The sequence below is a fragment of the Silurus aristotelis genome, assembly GCF_946808225.1.
Source record: "Silurus aristotelis genome assembly, chromosome: 6".
In the NCBI taxonomy this organism is placed as follows: domain Eukaryota; kingdom Metazoa; phylum Chordata; class Actinopteri; order Siluriformes; family Siluridae; genus Silurus; species Silurus aristotelis.
Window position 1 is genome coordinate 22,966,420 of NC_139579.1, and position 19,093 is coordinate 22,985,512.

Here is a 19,093-nt window from a genome sequence, read left to right on the forward strand (position 1 = left end):
TAAAACATATTTACTTTGAGAGAGGAACAAAGCACTTTGAGAAAAGTAAAGGCTTTTGCAAAGAAATCCAATGTTTTGTGCTGTTTGTGCACATTGTTTTGTGCACAAATGTTAAGGATGATTCGAGAAATGCTTCAAAGCAACTGAGCAAAACTGTAAATGTTGTATTCAGAAAATGGCTGTAAAAACAGATTTTCAAAAAAATACGTTGGATTTTCAGTTAGTCACATATGAGAAGGTTTGTAATATGACATTATTATGTCATATTATTTTGTTTAATTATTAAAGTTATAGATCCTAAATAGACATACACCTGAGCAGTTGAGGGTAAAGAGCCTTGCTCAGGGATCCAACAGTTGTTGATGATTTGAACTCATGACCTTCCAATAAGGTGTCCATTGCTTTAGCCACAAAGCTACCACCCGCAATTTAATTACAGTTTTTCTCAGTTGCTTTCTCAGATCTTTAATATTTGCAAACCAGTAAGTGCATTCTCAAAACAATTCGTACAACCAGCACAATACATTGGATTTCTTACAAAAGCCTGTATTTTTCTCAAAATCCTTAGTTCATCCTTAGTAAGTATTTTGTCAATGAACATATCATTGCTATCAGAACAAGTACTTTTTTCATTGTTCACAAACAAGATCGTCAAAATGTTTAGTCACCTTGTGAGTATGACGCTGCACAGTTTCAGCATTTCCTAATGTAAACTACAGTTTGGATTACAATAATTGAAAATGCAGAAGACTGAATTTATTCTGTATGGTATATATGGATTTCAGCAGCACATATTTATTCATTTAATTGCATATATGATTTATATTGATTTCATGAGAGTTGACAGGATTCACACTTTTACTATACTGTATTAGTGTTCGTTAATTTCTTGGTTGTTCATTCATTTTCGGAAATTGTAATTCTGTGTTTGCTCTGTCTGTATACGCTCAACAACTAAAGGTTTACAAGATTCACCTATTGACCTGTTTTAGAGAACTAGTTGATCATTGGTTGATCTGATGGCGTTCACTCTCCTTCATTCAAGATTCATCTGCACAATTTATCAATTCAAGTCACATTTACAAAAAAAACGTTTAATAGAAATTTTAGATGACAGATGATGACAACTGGTTTAACCATTTTGCATTTATTGACTTATGCCATGAACTGATGACTAAATGTTTTGGGGGTTGAGACCATTCAGGTGAAACCAGTGTTATATATTTAGATCATGACAATTGATAATGTAGGAAATAGCAGACATTTGTACACAATCAATTTAGTGAATGTACCAAAGCATTCGCAATTTGATTAAAGCAACAAGAAATGTTTTAATGATGTGCACAAGTGAAAAAATTATGTGGAGGTTAAACAAGTTGTCTTGAGAATTTCATTTCGGATCTGAGAAACGATCCAAAGCAACTGAGAAAAACTGTAAAACAATAAAAGGACAGAAGAGTTTTGTAATAGCCCATGATATATGTTCTGCATAAGCCCTGGACAAACCACTTTTTTATTCAAACAGATCCTTGAGTAAAACAGATGTGTAGATATTCCATGTTACATTGATTTGCATTTCCATGTAAATACATTGTGTTGAACATTCTGACAGTCATTGATCATTTATTTCCAGATAGCAATTCTATATCTTTATCTGTAATCTTGTTTATTGATGGAATTTTGGCAAATAATCAACAAGAATGTTACTGAATCAGATTGCAACTTTATATTTCTGAAAAGCCAAAAATGTATTAAAGTCTGTGAATTGCTCTCTTGTAAACTTACAGCTTAGATATGACTGAACACAAAGGACAGCAGTTTCTCTTCAAGGATATGTCTCCTGAAAAGCCATTGTCATAGCTCCTCTTTAAAACGAAGATAAATCTTGCTATATCACAGTCTCAGGCACTGTAAATAGCAATGAATAATTCCGAAAATGTAAACCCACAGCATGCTTCATTAATTTTAATGACAAATGTATGACCCCTGATAGCTCACATTTTTGGCAACCAAGATGATTGAGAATTAGAGACATTGACTATGATTCATTTGAATGAGTAAAGCCGTATCATACAAAACAGAAAGGCACATTCTGTGGCATTCATGAATCACTTGCCGCCCATTTTCATTGACTTGTCTATGGTTGGTGCTCTTTCTATACCACCATTTTCTCTGCCTCTCTCTCTTTGGCCTGAGCAGGCACAAAACCATTTAGCTGCTCAGGCTGCTCAGTGCATTGTGGCAGACTGGTGAGCGTGGTGTTGTTCTCTTTCTCTGTCGCCTCCTCCTCCTGCTCCTCTGCTTCATGAGCCTCCTGTCTTTCCTCAGCCAGCGTGTTATTACTGCTGTTGCTGCTGAGTCGCATTGCATCCTCTGTGATATTTGGTGGCAGGTCTTTGTTTCTGTTGCGCTTGGCCAGCTTGCTGAGAGAGCCAAAGCGGTTGAAGATGTTTTCCTCTGAGGCCATGTCCTTGTTATAGGGCTCTGCCTTCATTTGAAGATTGCTTAGCTTTGTGTCAATGCTCTCCTGTGAGGATGTGGTAAAGCGACCTCTGTCAAAGCTGGAGAAGATGGCTCTTTTCTCTGGAGAGAGAATGTCAAGAGATTGTGCACGCTGCTCCAGACCCAGGCGTCGACGTTCCATGCTGCGAATTGTGGCAGCACGTTGCAGCTTGTCATGGAGCTCTACGCTGAGGCGTCTCCGGGTTTCCCGCAGCTCAGCACGCACGTTCGCCTTCCATTCAGCCGCATGGGCCTTAAACTCCCCAACCTAACAGACACACAGTCAGTCATTTTAACGCACATGTCATACACATATGCGTTACAAATAATAATATTTTGATTTATGATTACATAATATTCACAAGGTATATAAAACACAAGTCTATTTGCGTCATCTTACTATTGACACACAGTGCCTGTCAAAAAACTTTGGAAACACCCAGTATTTTATTGTTTTTGAAAGGCACATGAGTGTTCATTTGTTTTATATGCAACAAACTAATTTAACAATAAGATTTAATTCATACTTCAAAAAGAAAATCTTGGCAAAGAAAATGTAATAAACTTCATTTTCATTGAAAAACCCTCCCTATACCACTTTATTCACTCTTGGCATCTGAACATTTAGTTTCATCAAATATTCAGCTGAAATACTTTGAAATGCCTCTTGTAAAATTTGCCAAAGGCTTCAATCGTTGGATATTACTTTCTGTCCTTGTGATCCAGTTCATCCCAGAGCAGTTCAATGACTGGTGACTTGCAGGCTGTTTCATGATATTTAAGACTTTAGCTGACTATTTGCTCTCTAAATTATGCTTACAGAGGTAGGCCATATGCTTCTGGTTAGTATGTGCAATCCAATCCGAATAAAAATGCTCCTTATATATATATACCTCAATCAGAATAAAAGTGCCCAAACCAAATTGAATTATTATCGGTTTGAGAGCTGTGGGATAAACCTTTCTATAAACCAAACAAAATATTGATATGTAAATGTGTTAAACTGATTACTGCCATTGATAGGACAAAACACTCTTTCTGAAATCTCCATGCAATTTCGGATGCCTCTCTTGAACTGGCATCCATATCAGATCTCGTATCGGCCTATTATTCATCATTCCCTTGCAGAAGATATACACTTTTTTACCCTGCTCTCATGAACATGGAATTGATATGTCACAGCACGGTATTCTGCTTCCGATTTTGTATAAAACAACCGTGACACACATAATTAGGGGAATTGGATTTCTGGCAGTCTCTATTTCTGGGACCATAAATCTCTTTACTGGTCCACACAAACATGTAAATGACTAGCGACTCGTGCAAACATTTAGTTTCCTTTCCAGGTCACTAAATTCCAACAATATAACCCGCTCGCACCAGTTCTTACTACAGATCTTCATCCAAATGCTTCTGATTTTTGTAGGAGGGAGGGGTCATATTGAGATGCTCCTAAGAGATGCATAGCCACCAAAAAGCTCAGCTTAATGCATCCGTCTTTTCCGCATAACCTCCAGCAGTATTATGCCTATAAATTTTTGCTGTTATTTGATTAAGAGAAACACTTAAAAATAAAAATAATAAAAAAAAACATAAAAATTGCACGCATAATAAATAATGAGACTCCATGTGGACATGAAAAAAACATGGCAAAACGCGCATGGGCTAATGTGTGTATTTTACAAAGTCATCCATATTGAAAGTACCAGCACAGAACAGTCCATCAAATCTTTCAATCAGAACTATTTTAATCGGAATGACAAAAAAGTGTACATGTAAACGTGGCTAGTGTCTTGTTATATGTAAGTTGGTTACAATGAACCACAATCGAATTGGCATTGCATGCCGTTTAAATATGAAATATTAGACATTTTGGTTTAGTATTTCTTTTCACCATTACCCTCCATTTAACCTACATGTATATAATAGGTTAGGATATTTTCTAATATAATCATGAACTATATAGCTACATGTATTTTAATTTAAATTATACTAATATTGCCTAAGCAGACAGTCTGATTAAAATAATTCTGTTAAATTACCTATTTTGTTGCATATATACAAAAGGAACATGCGTGTTTGTCTCAAAAATGATGAAAAAAAAATAGGTGTTTCTAAACTTTTGATTGTACTGTACAATAATTACCCAGATCATGACCATTTTGTTGCTATTATTGTCAATCCATTAAAAAAATCATAATCAACTCATCTGCAGGATATCATTACCATCAGAATATTTTCTACCCACTAAAGAGTTTTGGATTCAAATGATTAATGGGAAAATTGTTACTGAATAACTAATCCTTTGTTCTAAAAAGACTCTGTGATGATGTCATAAAAGAGAAGGAAAATAATGCAGTGTTCTTCATTTCATTACCTCCTCCTTAGTTTTCTTGGAAAGGACTCTTAACCAGTCTCCTATCATGCTGAGAACTGCTGCAAAATACGCCAAACCCACTAAGATCCAGAACCAAACTAGTGGCTTATACCACTTCTTGTATTCAATCATTCTGTCCCCACCTGTAAATAAACAGCAAAATGTTAACACTTGAATTTGATTTGTGCTTTTAATGTAAACCTGAAACTGTTGGTAAAATGCTGCTGGTAATTACAGTAAACTTACACCATATACTTTTCTTTCATTCCTTGCTCAGGAGTTTCTAGGTGTCTCAACATTGGGATGTGCCAGAATGATATGGTGTTTCATTTAAAAATAACTTCCTAGTAACTGAATAATTAATAATATTGAATTATATGTTTAATAACCGAATATGATTTGTTTCTCTTTGCCAAACCTCAAATGAGTCATGAAATTCCCCCAAATTAATTGTATCTCATTAAATTTTTTATCATCCCAAACAACCAAAGTTAATATTTTACAACACACCTGGGTATAATATGATGAATGGAATCAGACATGGTTGAGCAGGGAAATTAGCCATGATGAGCAATGAGCTATAGTGTAGGCCTAAACACATTATGTTGGTATCAACGGTACCTGCTACATAGTCCCCAATACCAACAGTTGTGAGAGTAATGACAACAAAGTAGATGGCCTCCAGTGTAGTCCATCCTTCAATGTGTTTGAAGATGACAGCTGGAATAGTGACGAAGACAATGCACCCAGCCAGGATGAAGAGAATAGTGGAGGTAACACGAATTTTAGTCTGGCTAATCTGCCTATGTCTCTGCTGAAAAAAATTAATAAAAAGTAGAATATAGTTAAAAAAATATTCAAAATCCATAACAATTTGGTATATAATAAAATTGCAATAAAGATCATATCAAACTGATGATACCATGAATCCTAAATAACAACAAAAACAAAAACCACCACCACAACAACAATAATATGAATAAAGTTTACCCGAAAAATTCTCTCCACTTTTAAAATGCTCTTAACAAACATGGTCCCCAGTTGATCACCAATGCCAGCCAGTAGGAACCCAAACAGAGGAATTCCAAATATGGCATACAGGATGCAAAAAATCTTGCCACCCTCAGTGCTGGGAGCAATGTTCCCATAGCCTGTACACATGAGTGTAGAAAAAAAAAGTGATTATTTTAATATTGTCTCTAAATAAGTAACACGTCAGTGATTCATGAACTATTTTGAGAACTAATTTTATGTCATTGCAGGAAATAAAATTTTACTGAAACACCATGGCAGAAATTACAGACTGCTGAAATGAAATGAATTCAAAACATGCTCATCGAAGTCATGCAGCTACTGGAAAACAACAGTCATCAAGTGCAATAAGACATTTTAATATCAAAAAACAAAATGTTCAGTTCTGTTTATTAAATTAAATAAACATGTGTTGTCCATAAAAAACTTTAAACTTTGATGGTAACAAAAGCTACAACATGTAATTCTGATTGAAACATTAACAGATGAATTAATTTCCATGTGATGATGTATCTTGTGTGCATTTCAAATCTTTATAAAATCTCTGCTTAAAGAAAAGAAGTTAAAATAGAATCAGAACAGTCCAAATTATAGTCAATATTATATGACTGTATAATATGAACTAAGGGTTACACACTACATCATTAGATCCGACTACCTGTGACTACATTTCAGTGTGTTTATTGACTTCCATTTTGGTGTATACTTTTCGTGTTCACTATCTGCATGGATAGATAACAGAAACACTGTTATCTTCCCAAATTAAATCAATCCCACAAAACATTCCACATGATTCCACTTGATTTAGCAGAGTCTATAAACAAGAGCAAAATAAGATGCCCTCAGTTACCTTTTCTTACTTTTTAATGGCTCAAATAAATAATATCATGCCAGACTCTTACAATAACAGAGTGAAACAAAAGAAGGTACACATAGTGGTTCAAATTATGAAAGTAATTTAATTGAGGTTAAAATAAATGTTACCTATTGTGGTAATGACGGTTCCAGCGAAGAAAAATGCACTGCCGAGGTCCCAGTGGCTAGAGTTATAGGACGTATCTCCCATAGGACTAACCCCAGCACTGACCGCATCTATTGAATGCTTAAGAGGACAAAACCATACAGACATTTAAAGACAATATGAATAGATACAGCTACAAATCTCATATAAGATAGATAGATAGATAGATAGATAGATAGATAGATAGATAGATAGATAGATAGATAGATAGATAGATAGATAGATAGATAGATAGATAGATAGATAGATAGATAGATAGATAGATAGATGGAGGGACTCAGGTCTGTCATCATCTTACTGTAAAACAATAGCAGCAGTAGACAGGTCTGCTAAAATAAATTAGGATGATGTATCTGATCACATCATCACTGCAGATGTAACATAGTGAATAAGAGGAAGAAAAGGGCAAAGAGCAGTCACACAACATCATTCACTTTTTCCTGTACTAATCATGGTAAGGAAACTGGGTGTGACTCTTAAATATATATATCCTAATAAAACATGCCACTTTGTTTAGGGACTACACCATAGTCAATATTTCTGGTATTTCTAAAGAATATTACTGTGTTAAGACTACCAGAAAGCAACCAATAGCATTTGCTACAGATAAACCATACACTTTCATATAAAACTACAATGTATGTTCATAAACTAAATATACAGTACACACTGGCGGGATAAACATGCCAATTTAATATTGCATCCCTAATATTTTTCTGAAGCTGTTTAATGAGATGAATAAGACACTCAGCAGAAGGGATTCTTAATGTTCACTACAGTCTTAGCAATTTACCTCATTAACATTTTGTATTGTGTATACATGCATTTATAGTAAATTAAAGTAGCCTTTTCTAACTGCTTTCCTGTCCTTTTAACATGAAGTAGAAATTGTTTAAACAAATTGCACACTATACGATTAGCCCTATCGCAGGCTTGTTTGGAGAGACTCCTAACAATAGACTGACAAATCTAATGTGATGTGAGTTTCTTGGTCTGTGAGAGCATTTTCAAGCAAGTTTAATTTTCCTGACAGCAAGTATCAAGGACAGTGCTAAAAACCACATTGAAAATCTGTGAGGAATTTATTTTCAGCTGTCATGTGCTACAATCCCTGAATCCAATTTATGATCCATCTGTTTACATTAGAAGGGGGTATAGTGGGCAAAATGTAAACACAAGTCTTCCATATGAAATTATTGTTTGTTAGAAAATGGATGAAAAAAAACATATGATTCCTGGCAATGTACACTTTTTACTACAGTTTTCACTGTCCATGTTTCTCATAATTCTCTTTCAATATTTTTTCTCTACACAATGGTGCAGAAGGAAACTCACAAGAGAAAGCAAAATATCAGGATTAAGCATGCTTCAGCAAGGTAAAAGTTTTTGTGATTGGTCATGGAGTGTAAACTGATCACATATTTTCTAATTTTGTTAAGATTAAAAGATAATTGTATGGCATATGCCCCACAGAACCAGATTAAAAAGTGTGTAATCATTTAAGTGGTGAAATGTTCTATATAAGGAGACAATTTTCTGTCCCAATGTGTTTTAGTTTTTACTTAACAGAGTATGCTATTTTATACAGTTATAACAACACTTTGTATTCATGATTGTAGTGTTATTGAGCCTGAAAAAACTGGCAAGAGCAATCAATCAAATAAGAGCTTCAGCTAATAATAAATAGAGAGGCGGTGTTAAATAATATTTTGTTACTGCAGTAAGGCAAAAAGAATTAAAGCAGCTCAGAGCTAAAAGAATGTAATACAGCATGTAATTAAGAATGCTTTGTCTTCTCTGAGTCATCTCTCCACCCAGGTAAAAAAAAACAGCATACTGGAAGGATTGCAAAATATATACTGGACATTCTGAGTCAGTACTGCTCAGCCCCCTTAAAATGCCATTTTCTGTCTGCCTCCATGGCAGAATCACAGCACTGCATAACTCCAACTGGTCTTACACACCAGGAAGAGACAAACACACCATAACAAGCGTGACAAGGCATCAAATTACAAGATACCCTGTGAAGGAGAAAACTCATCAATAATTTTTTGCGGCCAATCTGTAGGCTACTTTGATTAAAATTGAGTTACTTAACATTCACTCTTGTTGACAAAAACGTTTTGTTAAAACTAGGTCACAGGCTGTGTGTATGAAGCTGTGGAACAGTAATGGGAGATTTTAATATGATTTTAAATGATGTGATGTTATTGAAACATCCTGTGAATCATGTAAGTGCACTCTTGCATCCAAAGGTGTTATTGAAGGAGGGTTATAATTTCAGCAGATTGTAAATATGGTCAGTTGCCTGATCATATACGAGCAGTGCATGGAGATAGAGAATATGTAAGAGATCTTTTAGGAATAACAGAGGAGTGACAAGCTCCAGCATATCAATGTCATTATGGTCCATAAAAACAGAATTTGTGAAGATTGGTGTGAAAGAACATATTTGCTCCAAACAGAGCATTGGCCTAGTTTTAATGTGACTTATTGGGCACAAATCTCCACAATTACAGTCCAAAATCTAAGCCTAAAAAATAGGCTTTTTAAACAGCAGTATCCGCTACAGAAATGTGAGAAATATGATAAAAAATGTGATTAACCAAATATTTAAGACAAATGTATTGGAAAAGGAGATTTGATAGACAGGTGTGCACACGCTTTTGACCATATAGTTTTAAATAGTGAAACAGTAAGGCCAATTCTTTTGTTTTTGCTATCGATTGAAGATATTAAATCTCTTTAGTATATCTCATACACATACATGTGGTGTTTGTTGCTCTCAAAAGAGGAATATGAGACAACGGATCAGAATTTTAGCTGATTTTATATGTGTGTGTTAAACCATGCATTGCTGAAAAAGATGTGAGCCCCTTAGTTCAATTAAGAGTAATTGTAATGCTGCAATATACAATGTCATTCTATATACACTCACCGGCCACTTTATTAGGTACACCTGTCCAACTGCCCTTTAACGCAAATTTCTAATCAGCCAATCACATGGCAGCAACTCAATGCATTTAGGCATGTAGACATGGTCAAGACGATCTGCTGCAGTTCAAACCGAGCGTCAGAATGGGGAAGAAAGGTGATTTAACTGACTTTGAACGTGGCATGGTTGTTGGTGCCAGACGGGCTGGTCTGAGTATTTCAGAAACTGCTGATCTACTGGGATTTTCACGCACAACCATCTCTAGGGTTTACAGAAAATGGTCCGAAAAAGAGAAAATATCCAGTGAGCGGCAGTTCTGTGGTCACAAATGCCTTGTTGATGCCAGAGGTCAGAGGAGAATGGCCAGACTGGTTCGAGCTGATAGAAATTCAACAGTAACTCAAATAACCACTGATCTTATTCTTATTCACTTCAGCTTCATTCAAGGCTTGATCAAACATATTATTATCATTAGAGAAGAAAAAAGTCTTGTGAGCTAGACATTTAGTTGATATATTCATGTGTCCACTTTCATATGAATATTATAAAATAGCTTTCTCCAAGAATTACTGGCAGCCAAAATGCTTACCTTGATTAAAGCTTCCAGCTCAGCAGGGGATACACACGGGTTCCCCTGGAGGAACAGAGCTTTCTCCTGCGTGATGGTGTTTTTCTGGTCACTCTCAAAGGGCTGCTCTAGTGCTTGAAACACTAATCCACCCCCCACTAGATAGAACACTACCACCACGAACACAGCCAGCACAGTCTTCCACTTCATCACAGAGTGAAGGGCTGAGCCATCAACTATGGCGTCCATGCTGGCCACTATGCTTGCTGAGCGTGAGGAGATGGAGAGACGTGGCAGGGGGCAGTGTTCATTTGCCTTTGCCTCATAGCCCATGGGATTCTGTATAGCAGCTACACTGGCCTGGACCAAGGAGGACTGTACCACACCTGGCTTTGGCTTCTTTGAATTCGCCATATTTGTCTGAACCACCACTAAAGAGAGAGAATAACAGACAAAGAGCAGGATTTATTCAACTGATGAAAAACTGGAAATACCTGGAACATATTTTTATTAATGTTTAAATAAAGGTGCAAAATGTGTCAAAGATTTTTAATTAGCTTTACTATAGTATCATTAACTGTCCAACTTAAAAAGTTAAACACACAAGGGCAATAATTCATTTATTTATTGTTAGTTATTTAGTCATTTATTGTTAGCCACTGATACAACACTACACATCAGTAGTACACTTCATCAGAGCTTTGCAAAGAAATTCACAGGAATACACATCTTCACAAAAATACACCACTGAAGATTTATAATTAAAGCTGTAAGTAACATTCATTGCAACTGATGATGTGTTGCTTTAATACAGCTTCTGCAAGGTTTTGCTTGTTAAAGCAGCCATCAGTGCTCTGAGGGCAATTTCAGTCTAGGGCTAGATTTAGAACAGTTTCATTTTGATTACATGGGTTAACCTTTTTTTTCCTATACTATAGCACAATGAGTCTAAATAAAAGCTTCATTGGGAATTACTGTTCATGCAATGTGAGGTTACACATCCAAAACAGAGAGAAATAATTACAAAATGCACTGATTTTCAAATAAGGCATACTACAGCCTATAAAAGAATGTATTGGAAAAGGGCAGGGTTGGGGAGAAAAAGGACACATAGATTTTAAGATTATAGGATGCGTATCGACAAACCCCCTTGCCCAACCTTTGGGAATTGTTTCCTTTAGTGGCACGCAGGAGGGTGGAGTCAAAGCACGCCAATGATGTAATGCTGAGCAGAAACCGTTAGCAAGCACATTTGTACCATGCTTTGACCCAGTGACCAACATGATACATTTTCTTTTGAAAATCTGATATATTAACACATTTTGTTCCTGTAATTTCTACTGCCAATATGGGTAGACCATACACGTTACATGTGCAGATTAAAATGTCATTTTACAGTGTGTTAACAGCATACTGAAATCTACATTACTACAATGAAATAACCCTCGTTATCTATACAATGATTTTAAAAATATAGGAATTTTATATATATATATATATATATATATATATATATATATATATATATATATATATATATATATATATATATATGTTATTTAAGTTAACTTGACACTGACACAATTATCTCATTTAATACTTATTTATGCTAATTAATTTAAATGTTAGAAATGTGCTTGCCTTATAGTATCACCAACAGTATATAAACCTGATCGATTCAAAAATGCTAAAGGAAGTTTGGGTGATGAAAGTTACACCTGCATAAAGTGGCATTTAAGGCATTTCATCAGATGATAGGGAGGGACCCTTAAGCAGTGTCCTATGAAGGACTTTGAGTATAATGAATGCATTTAGCAATCAGTTAAAGGCTTATAACATTGTTAGAATTCTTACTAAACAACTATCATAAACAACTTAAATTACATATTTCATATACTTCCATAATTACATTATCACATTTAATATTCATAACTGGAAATGTTCAGGTTTCGTCACTTTCGGGTGACCACTGTCGAAATTCATCCTTTGGAGGACGCAAAAGCATTCCCTTCTTTTCTCTGCAGTTCACTGCTCATTTTCTCGAGAGTAGTAGACACTTCTGACCGAATCTTTATCCTATTATTTAAACTTTTTATTTATATTACATTTTATATTTTATAATAAAGGCTCAGTATAATAAACCATAAAATCAAAGCTACCACTCACCACATGGACAGAACGTTTCTTCAAGGCATCCACCCACAAATGTGTTAATACCCAGGCACAACAATAAAAACTTAAATTCTTTTAACAAAAATAATACAATTATTCACATTATAATCCAAATTATTTAAATGAGTAATTGAATTAGCATGGACTAAAATGTCCAGGGAAAATATTTTATGAAATTAAGTAATTATAGAAAATAATCTTCAGTAATAAAGAAATAAACTAATATGAGATATAACAATTGTGCCAATAATTAATTCAGGCTGTTGATAAATAAATTATTCTAGATAAACACCCACCTTGCTCAGGGTTCCAGTTGACTTGTTTCCTTGGATTCTCAACTGGGAATTTCATCGTGATTTTTTATCAGTCGACCAAACAAGATTTTTTGGGGGTTATAGAGTTTATTAGCTACCAGCTGTTGAGCGACATTTGATGGATTATTTATATATTTTAAATCCGTGTCAGCTGGCTCCTTGGGTGCAAACCCTCTGGTCGTTTGAATGCATTGTCTGAGGTTGGAGTATAATTTTGTCGGCACGCGAGCGCGCGTCGTGCCCGCGCACGCCTATGTATTATAGCTCTATGGTCATTTAATTGATCACACCTACGTAGCTTATTATCACACCGAGTACCTAACAAAGAATTAACAAACGGAGCAATTGGATAAATCAGATGGAACAAAGCAGGGGTTATGTGTGAAAAGAAAGCATGTGTGCTACACCCTTTACTCATCATTGCGTCTCATCATTCAGCCACTTTGTTTCAAAACCCCAATGGTGAAACCCTTAATCGATAGAAGTGCTCATGAAATATAAAACATAAAATAGTATAAAATGAACTGCATTAAAAAACAGACACGTTGAACACTTTGTACTTACTGGTTCCTGAGTGGATGCTATCAGCGTGGACAGTTCCTTCGTCAGATGCAACGTCTATTCCTATATACACACACGTGGGGGGTTGAGACATCGACTGCGCCCAGAATCCTATACTCCTGTACAACCATACTAAATAGAGTGTCAAAAATAGCACACAGCCACAGCACTAATTTATAGTCTAGACAATTCATCTATTTTGTCTGGACTCCCGGTTACATTAAAATAGCCTATTATTTGTTTAATAATCTATTCGTTATAATACTAAATAGCACTTGTTTGAATGTGCGTACTAACTGGTTAGATAGTGTGCAGTATGCAATACATATAAGGCCATATCAAAATGTCGATTGCATCTCAATAATAATTAATATTTTTTGTTTATCCTATAGTATGCTTTCGAGACAGGGTAATATTGGACAAAATCAAGTTGTGCTTTCGTGCCATTATCACATTCAGTATCTACAGTATAGAAATGTCGTGCAAAAAACATCAAATTGGCCATGTCCACTTTTGGACAATGCATATAATATCCTACAATATTCTAATTAGATCTTATATGAATGCACATTAACGTGAGCTTTCTGTATTGCTTTTGTTATTTCTTTCTGTGTTTTAAAAGTGTATGGGAAGGTAAATAAGATTAAAAAAGAATATTAAAGGTTGTGTATGGTTTTCATGATGTGTTGCAAGCTGACTGTATAGGAACCACCTAATGGTCCTTACAAAGCCAATTAATAATGCATGAAATTGTGCTTTGCTTCTGTTAAGGTCTATTAATAATAATAATGATCAAGCAGTGGAGAAAGATTTCATGTAACCATGTGCCATGATTCTGCACATAAAATATCCAGACGGCCAAGTGCAAGGGCACCTTCTGTCATAATTACGATTAAAACTAACTGTGCAAATCAGATTAGGGTTTAGGTTAGGGCGTCAGAAGACGGTATTAAAAAAATGTCTATGTTAAATATGTAAAAAAATCAATCAATTCGATGATGATTTTGTTCCTGCTGCTTTAACGTCTGTTTTGTAGATTGCTCCACCCCTCGTAGATTTTTCATGAGCGCGAGACTGCTACGTGCCTCTATGACGCACGCTTAGCAACAATCATGGCGACCAAGAAGCTTTGCTCCACGACATTGCTTAGCTAGTTGATAAGCTAACATGTGCTGCTTTTATAAATACAATTAACCAGTCAAGAGATTTTTTTTGGATGGATATTTAGATAACACTGTAATGTACATGTTTGTAGATGTTCTTGTTTTCTTTTGAGCATGGGATACTCTACTGTGTTTCCAATCATGAATGGAAATCGAGGTATTCACTGCTAGCTGCTGCTGCACTTAAGAGACTGCATTTTAAAAGCAGATTGTGTTCTACTAACCTTTTTGGATATAATATATTGCTATAAATTGATGTATAACTATCATTGTTTCTGTAAAAAAAAAAAATAATAATAATAATATGCACGTTCCTTTGAGATTGTTTTATCTGTGCCTAATAGGATTAAAATCTCCTTTATATGACAAAAAAAGTTTGGACACACCTCATTCAAAGAGTTTTCTTTATTTTCATGACTATGAAAATTGTAGATTCACACTGAAGGCATCAAAACTATGAATTAACACATGTGGAATTATATATGGAATTATATACATAACAAAAAAGTGTGAAACAACTGAAAAATTTCATATTCTAGGTTCTTCAAAGTAGCCACCTTTTGCTTTGATTACTGCTTTGCACACTCTTGGCATTCTCTTGATGAGCTTCAAGAGGTAGTCACCTGAAATGGTCTTCCAACAGTCTTGAAGGAGTTCCCCGAGAGATGCTTGGCACTTGTTGGCCCTTTTGCCTTCACTCTGCGGTCCAGCTCACCCCTAAACCATCTCGATTAGGTTCAGGTCCGGTGACTGTGGAGGCCAGGTCATCTGGCGCAGCACCCCATCACTCTCCTTCTTGGTCAAATAGCCCTTGATGCCTTCAGTGTGACTCTACAATTTTCATAGTCAGGAAAATGAAGAAAACTCTGAATGAGAAGGTGTGTCCAAACTTTTGGTCTGTACTGTATATACACACGTGTGTGTGTGTGTGTGTGTGTGTGTGTGTGTGTGTGTGTGTATATATATATAGGTATATGTGTGGTAGCCCAATATGTTTGGTTTCTTTCCAGCACTCTGCCCTGCCTCGACTGGAAAGCTAACTAGTCAACGCATTATCGAAGACCACATGATCTCTCATTACAAAAAGCTGTACTCAGCAAAAGGTAAGTCAGTAAGCGTATATAAAAACAGTATTCTAATTATTAAATATTAACACGATAACAACTATAAACACATTGCTTCTTTAAAATTGTCTATCTTTTCTCCGTATTCAGCCGTTGTGGACTGTTCCATACCCAAAAGTATGCGCTCTAATGTAAAATGTAAGTATATGCTTACATCTACTAAAGCATTATGACCTAGTATTTATTTAAGTACATTTCATGATCACCTCTTTGCTTACGCATGTAGATCTCGACCAAAAACGACACGAACAGCTGAAGAAAGAGAGGACACAATCAGCGAGGTCCCTTTCAAAGAGGAGTCTCAGGCTGGATAATATTAACTCTTGTTCACCCAGAAATGTAAGATATCCTTCACTGAGTTTCTTTTGAGTTTTAATTTTTAGTGAAATTATTGTGTTTTATGCATTTCTTTGAGAAAGTGCTTTCTCTTTCCTGTACAGGCCAGACCCTCAGCTCATGGTGCTGAGAGTCCCTATATTAACTCGGGTGTCTCTGTCATGTCCTCCCCAAGGTTTAGTACTTCGTTCCATTGTAAACAAATTGTTTATTCTTCCCAAATGGCTGCACAGTCTCAGAACTGCAGGCCGTCCTCAGAATTATGTTCCAGAAGCCCAAAATCTCAAAGCAACTGCTTTACTCTTTCGTGTGCCACATCTTCAAGTCAGGAGAAGTTTAAAAGTTTTCAAGACCCTTCACAGAAAACCTACAGTGGTGACCTTCTTCTAAAACATGCCCACTGTTTCACACAAGAAAAGCCTTACAAACCCAGAACTTTGAAAAAAGATACTAAGTCTACTCTCTCTACCTATCGGTATTACACTCCTGCAAATAGGAAACAGCCCGAAGAAAAAACACCAACTAAATCTAATCATCCAGGTCCTCACCTTAGCAGGTACAGTATTGATTTATTAGATTTTTTTTTGTGTGATTTTATGTTATTCACATTCTTTTTAATCAATTTAATGTAAGTTGTGCATTTTGGCTGCTTGTGTTTATTTAAAAAATCTACTTAAGTCATTACCTGACCATATTATAAATAGCATTTAAATGGTCATCGTTCCCATTTTTATATTTTAATGGAGTTCAGGAAATGTATTTAGAATATAGTATTCTAATACATTAATCTTGCTATTTATTAAGCTGAGACCTTTTATATGCCTTTTATAGACACTCACTGTCATTTTATTCCAAAATAATTCAGATATACATATGCTAGTGCTTGATATAGAAAAGTTATTTTTTTCTCTGTAGAGAGACAAGATCTGCAACAGCTCAGGACTTACACCAGGTACAATCGCTGAAATCATTTGAAATAGCATCACCTTTCAAAATGTCTTTATTTTATGTGGTTAAAAATGTCTTGTATTCCACAGCCATGCAGTGCTGACCGTGAGTGGTCTGATGAAGAGTCAAATGTGTTTGGACAGCACGGCACTGAAAATAAATTCAGAGCTAAGGATTTTTTTCTTAGCTCCTCACGGTGGGAAGCGCAAACAGTTATATTCTTGGTTTTATTAGTTTATATATATATATATATATATATATATATATATATATATATATATATATATATATATATATATATATATATATATATATATATATATATTATTTCTCCATTAGTTATATTCTCTGTTTAATAAAGCACTTTGGGGCTGTTATGTACACACACAAATACTGATTTGTTTTGTAGGGTATCACCAGAGGGAATGAGGTCCCCATTTATGAGAAAAGTAACAGCAGAGTAAGCATAATTTATTATTTGTCTTCAGACATGTTGAAATATTAATGATTTTTAATATAGGGTCTATGGAAAATAAATATATAACTGATGCTACCAGTCCAAATGAAGTGTTGATATAACTGATTTTATTATAGATCTCTAAAAGTTCATATAAAGTTGTTCATTGATTTTCAGTAAGATGTTAAAGTTTACCCTTGTGCTTTTCATTAGAGAAGAAGAACTACTGTATCTACAGTTTATTTCGGATGTAACAGATGAGATTGTACAACGGGGCTTCTATTCTGACAGGTTGTTTAAAGTTTTTTGATTGTTTATTTGCAAGTAGCTTTTCCCAGTTCTGAACCATGGTGTTTTATTTTACAGAGTACTTGAACGGGTGTTTGAGCGTCACATTGACATGAATAAACATCGGTTAGCTGAAGTGAGTATTGTTCAAACATCTTCGTTATGCATGATTAATAGTACTTTACCAGATCTTCGTCAAACTCTACAATATGACAAGATTAATTGGATCTGAGCTGATTTTGTGCTTTTTTAAAATGAAATAATGCACTGGGTGTAATACATATTTAATAAAGTTATACAATTTATACTGTAAATCTAATTAATCTAACTTAAATTTTCATATTTATTATTAGGACAAAATGCGCCACCTTCTGGAAGTGCTGCATAATGATTTGCAAAAGCCTTCTTCTTCGTCTGTTACCGTTCTTGAGAATAAGGAAGGATACTCAAGTCTTCAGCAAGAGTTAGGAAATTCTGTGAAAGATACCAGTATTCTTTCTTCTACACCCTTAAGGGATAAGGACACATGGGAACTTGGTGGTGTCACATCTTCTAGTTTAGATACCACACCAGTGCATGACAGCATTTCACTGACTGCTATATCTGTTAGACAAGAAGATAAAAAGTGCATAATAGACCTGGAGAGAGATCATAAAAAAAGAAATGCAGCATCTCCAGGTTTGAAAAAACATCAGTTCAACGAAGGAGACAGGCATCATGGCTGTGCAGAAAATAAGGGCCTTGATGAAGTTGATGAACTTGGAAGAAACATGGCAGAGTCCTTAAAAGTATCTGAGATTCACAACTCACAGGAGGTCATGGAACAAAATTCATTTGTGAACCTTAGTGATGATGAGTTTTGACATAGTATTCAGTTGCCTTTCCAAAAGGCAACTGACCACAATAAAAACATTATGTATTTATTTCAAAGTTTTCTGGTCTCAGGTGGAACTTTTACAGTCGAAATTATTTTTACAAATTTTTTAAATATGTGAGACCTCATCACCTCTCTGCATTTTTGCAGTTCCAATCCAAAGTAGCCATCATAAACAGAAGGGCCTAAACAGATAGCATCACTTATTTACCGCTGCTTAATAAATACAGGAAACAGTTTACATTGAACACTACTGTGAATCTCTTTAGCATTTAAAGGGATTTAATATACACCCCTTAGACAATAACACTGATTACAAAATGCTGATTCCATTGTCTGTCTGTTTTGTTGCTTTGCTGTTTGATGTCTAAGAATGTTAACAGAAACAATATACAGTGAGGAAAATAAGTATTTGAACACC

General features: G+C 35.2%; 2 protein-coding genes across 3 annotated transcripts; one reads left to right on the forward strand and one right to left on the reverse strand.

Moving 5' to 3' along the window:
- Positions 1-1,479: 1,479 nt before the first annotated feature.
- Positions 1,480-13,614, reverse strand: kcnk10b (potassium channel, subfamily K, member 10b). Of its 2 annotated transcripts, none has more exons than XM_083543899.1 (7): positions 13,486-13,614; positions 10,457-10,866; positions 6,896-7,013; positions 5,870-6,030; positions 5,501-5,693; positions 4,880-5,022; positions 1,480-2,770 (listed from the first exon to the last, which is right to left on the reverse strand). In XM_083543899.1, the coding sequence occupies exons 1-7, from the start codon at positions 13,574-13,576 to the stop codon at positions 2,156-2,158; spliced, it is 1,731 nt and encodes a 576-aa protein (XP_083400025.1). In that variant the 5' UTR covers positions 13,577-13,614; the 3' UTR covers positions 1,480-2,155. The 2 variants fall into 2 exon arrangements, with proteins under 2 accessions (XP_083400025.1, XP_083400026.1); XM_083543900.1 differs by having other exon boundaries at positions 12,904-13,510.
- A 971-nt stretch (positions 13,615-14,585) lies between these two features.
- spata7 (spermatogenesis associated 7) lies at positions 14,586-18,661 on the forward strand (the record flags this gene model as incomplete). Its single annotated transcript, XM_083544494.1, has 11 exons — positions 14,586-14,802; positions 15,656-15,748; positions 15,860-15,907; positions 15,996-16,108; positions 16,210-16,661; positions 17,021-17,057; positions 17,143-17,249; positions 17,463-17,513; positions 17,724-17,801; positions 17,877-17,934; positions 18,152-18,661. The coding sequence occupies exons 1-11, from the start codon at positions 14,760-14,762 to the stop codon at positions 18,659-18,661; spliced, it is 1,590 nt and encodes a 529-aa protein (XP_083400620.1). The 5' UTR covers positions 14,586-14,759.
- Positions 18,662-19,093: the final 432 nt, after the last annotated feature.

Coding starts and splice junctions, on each gene's coding strand:
- kcnk10b (XM_083543899.1), bottom strand. CDS start 13,576: ATGTCTCAACCCCCCACGTGTGTGTATATAGGAATAGACGTTGCATCT. Junction 5,694..5,869: donor AAGTGGAGAGAATTTTTCGG/GTAAACTTTATT, acceptor AATTTTTTTCAG/CAGAGACATAGGCAGATTAG. Junction 5,023..5,500: donor TATTGGGGACTATGTAGCAG/GTACCGTTGATA, acceptor GTTTATTTACAG/GTGGGGACAGAATGATTGAA.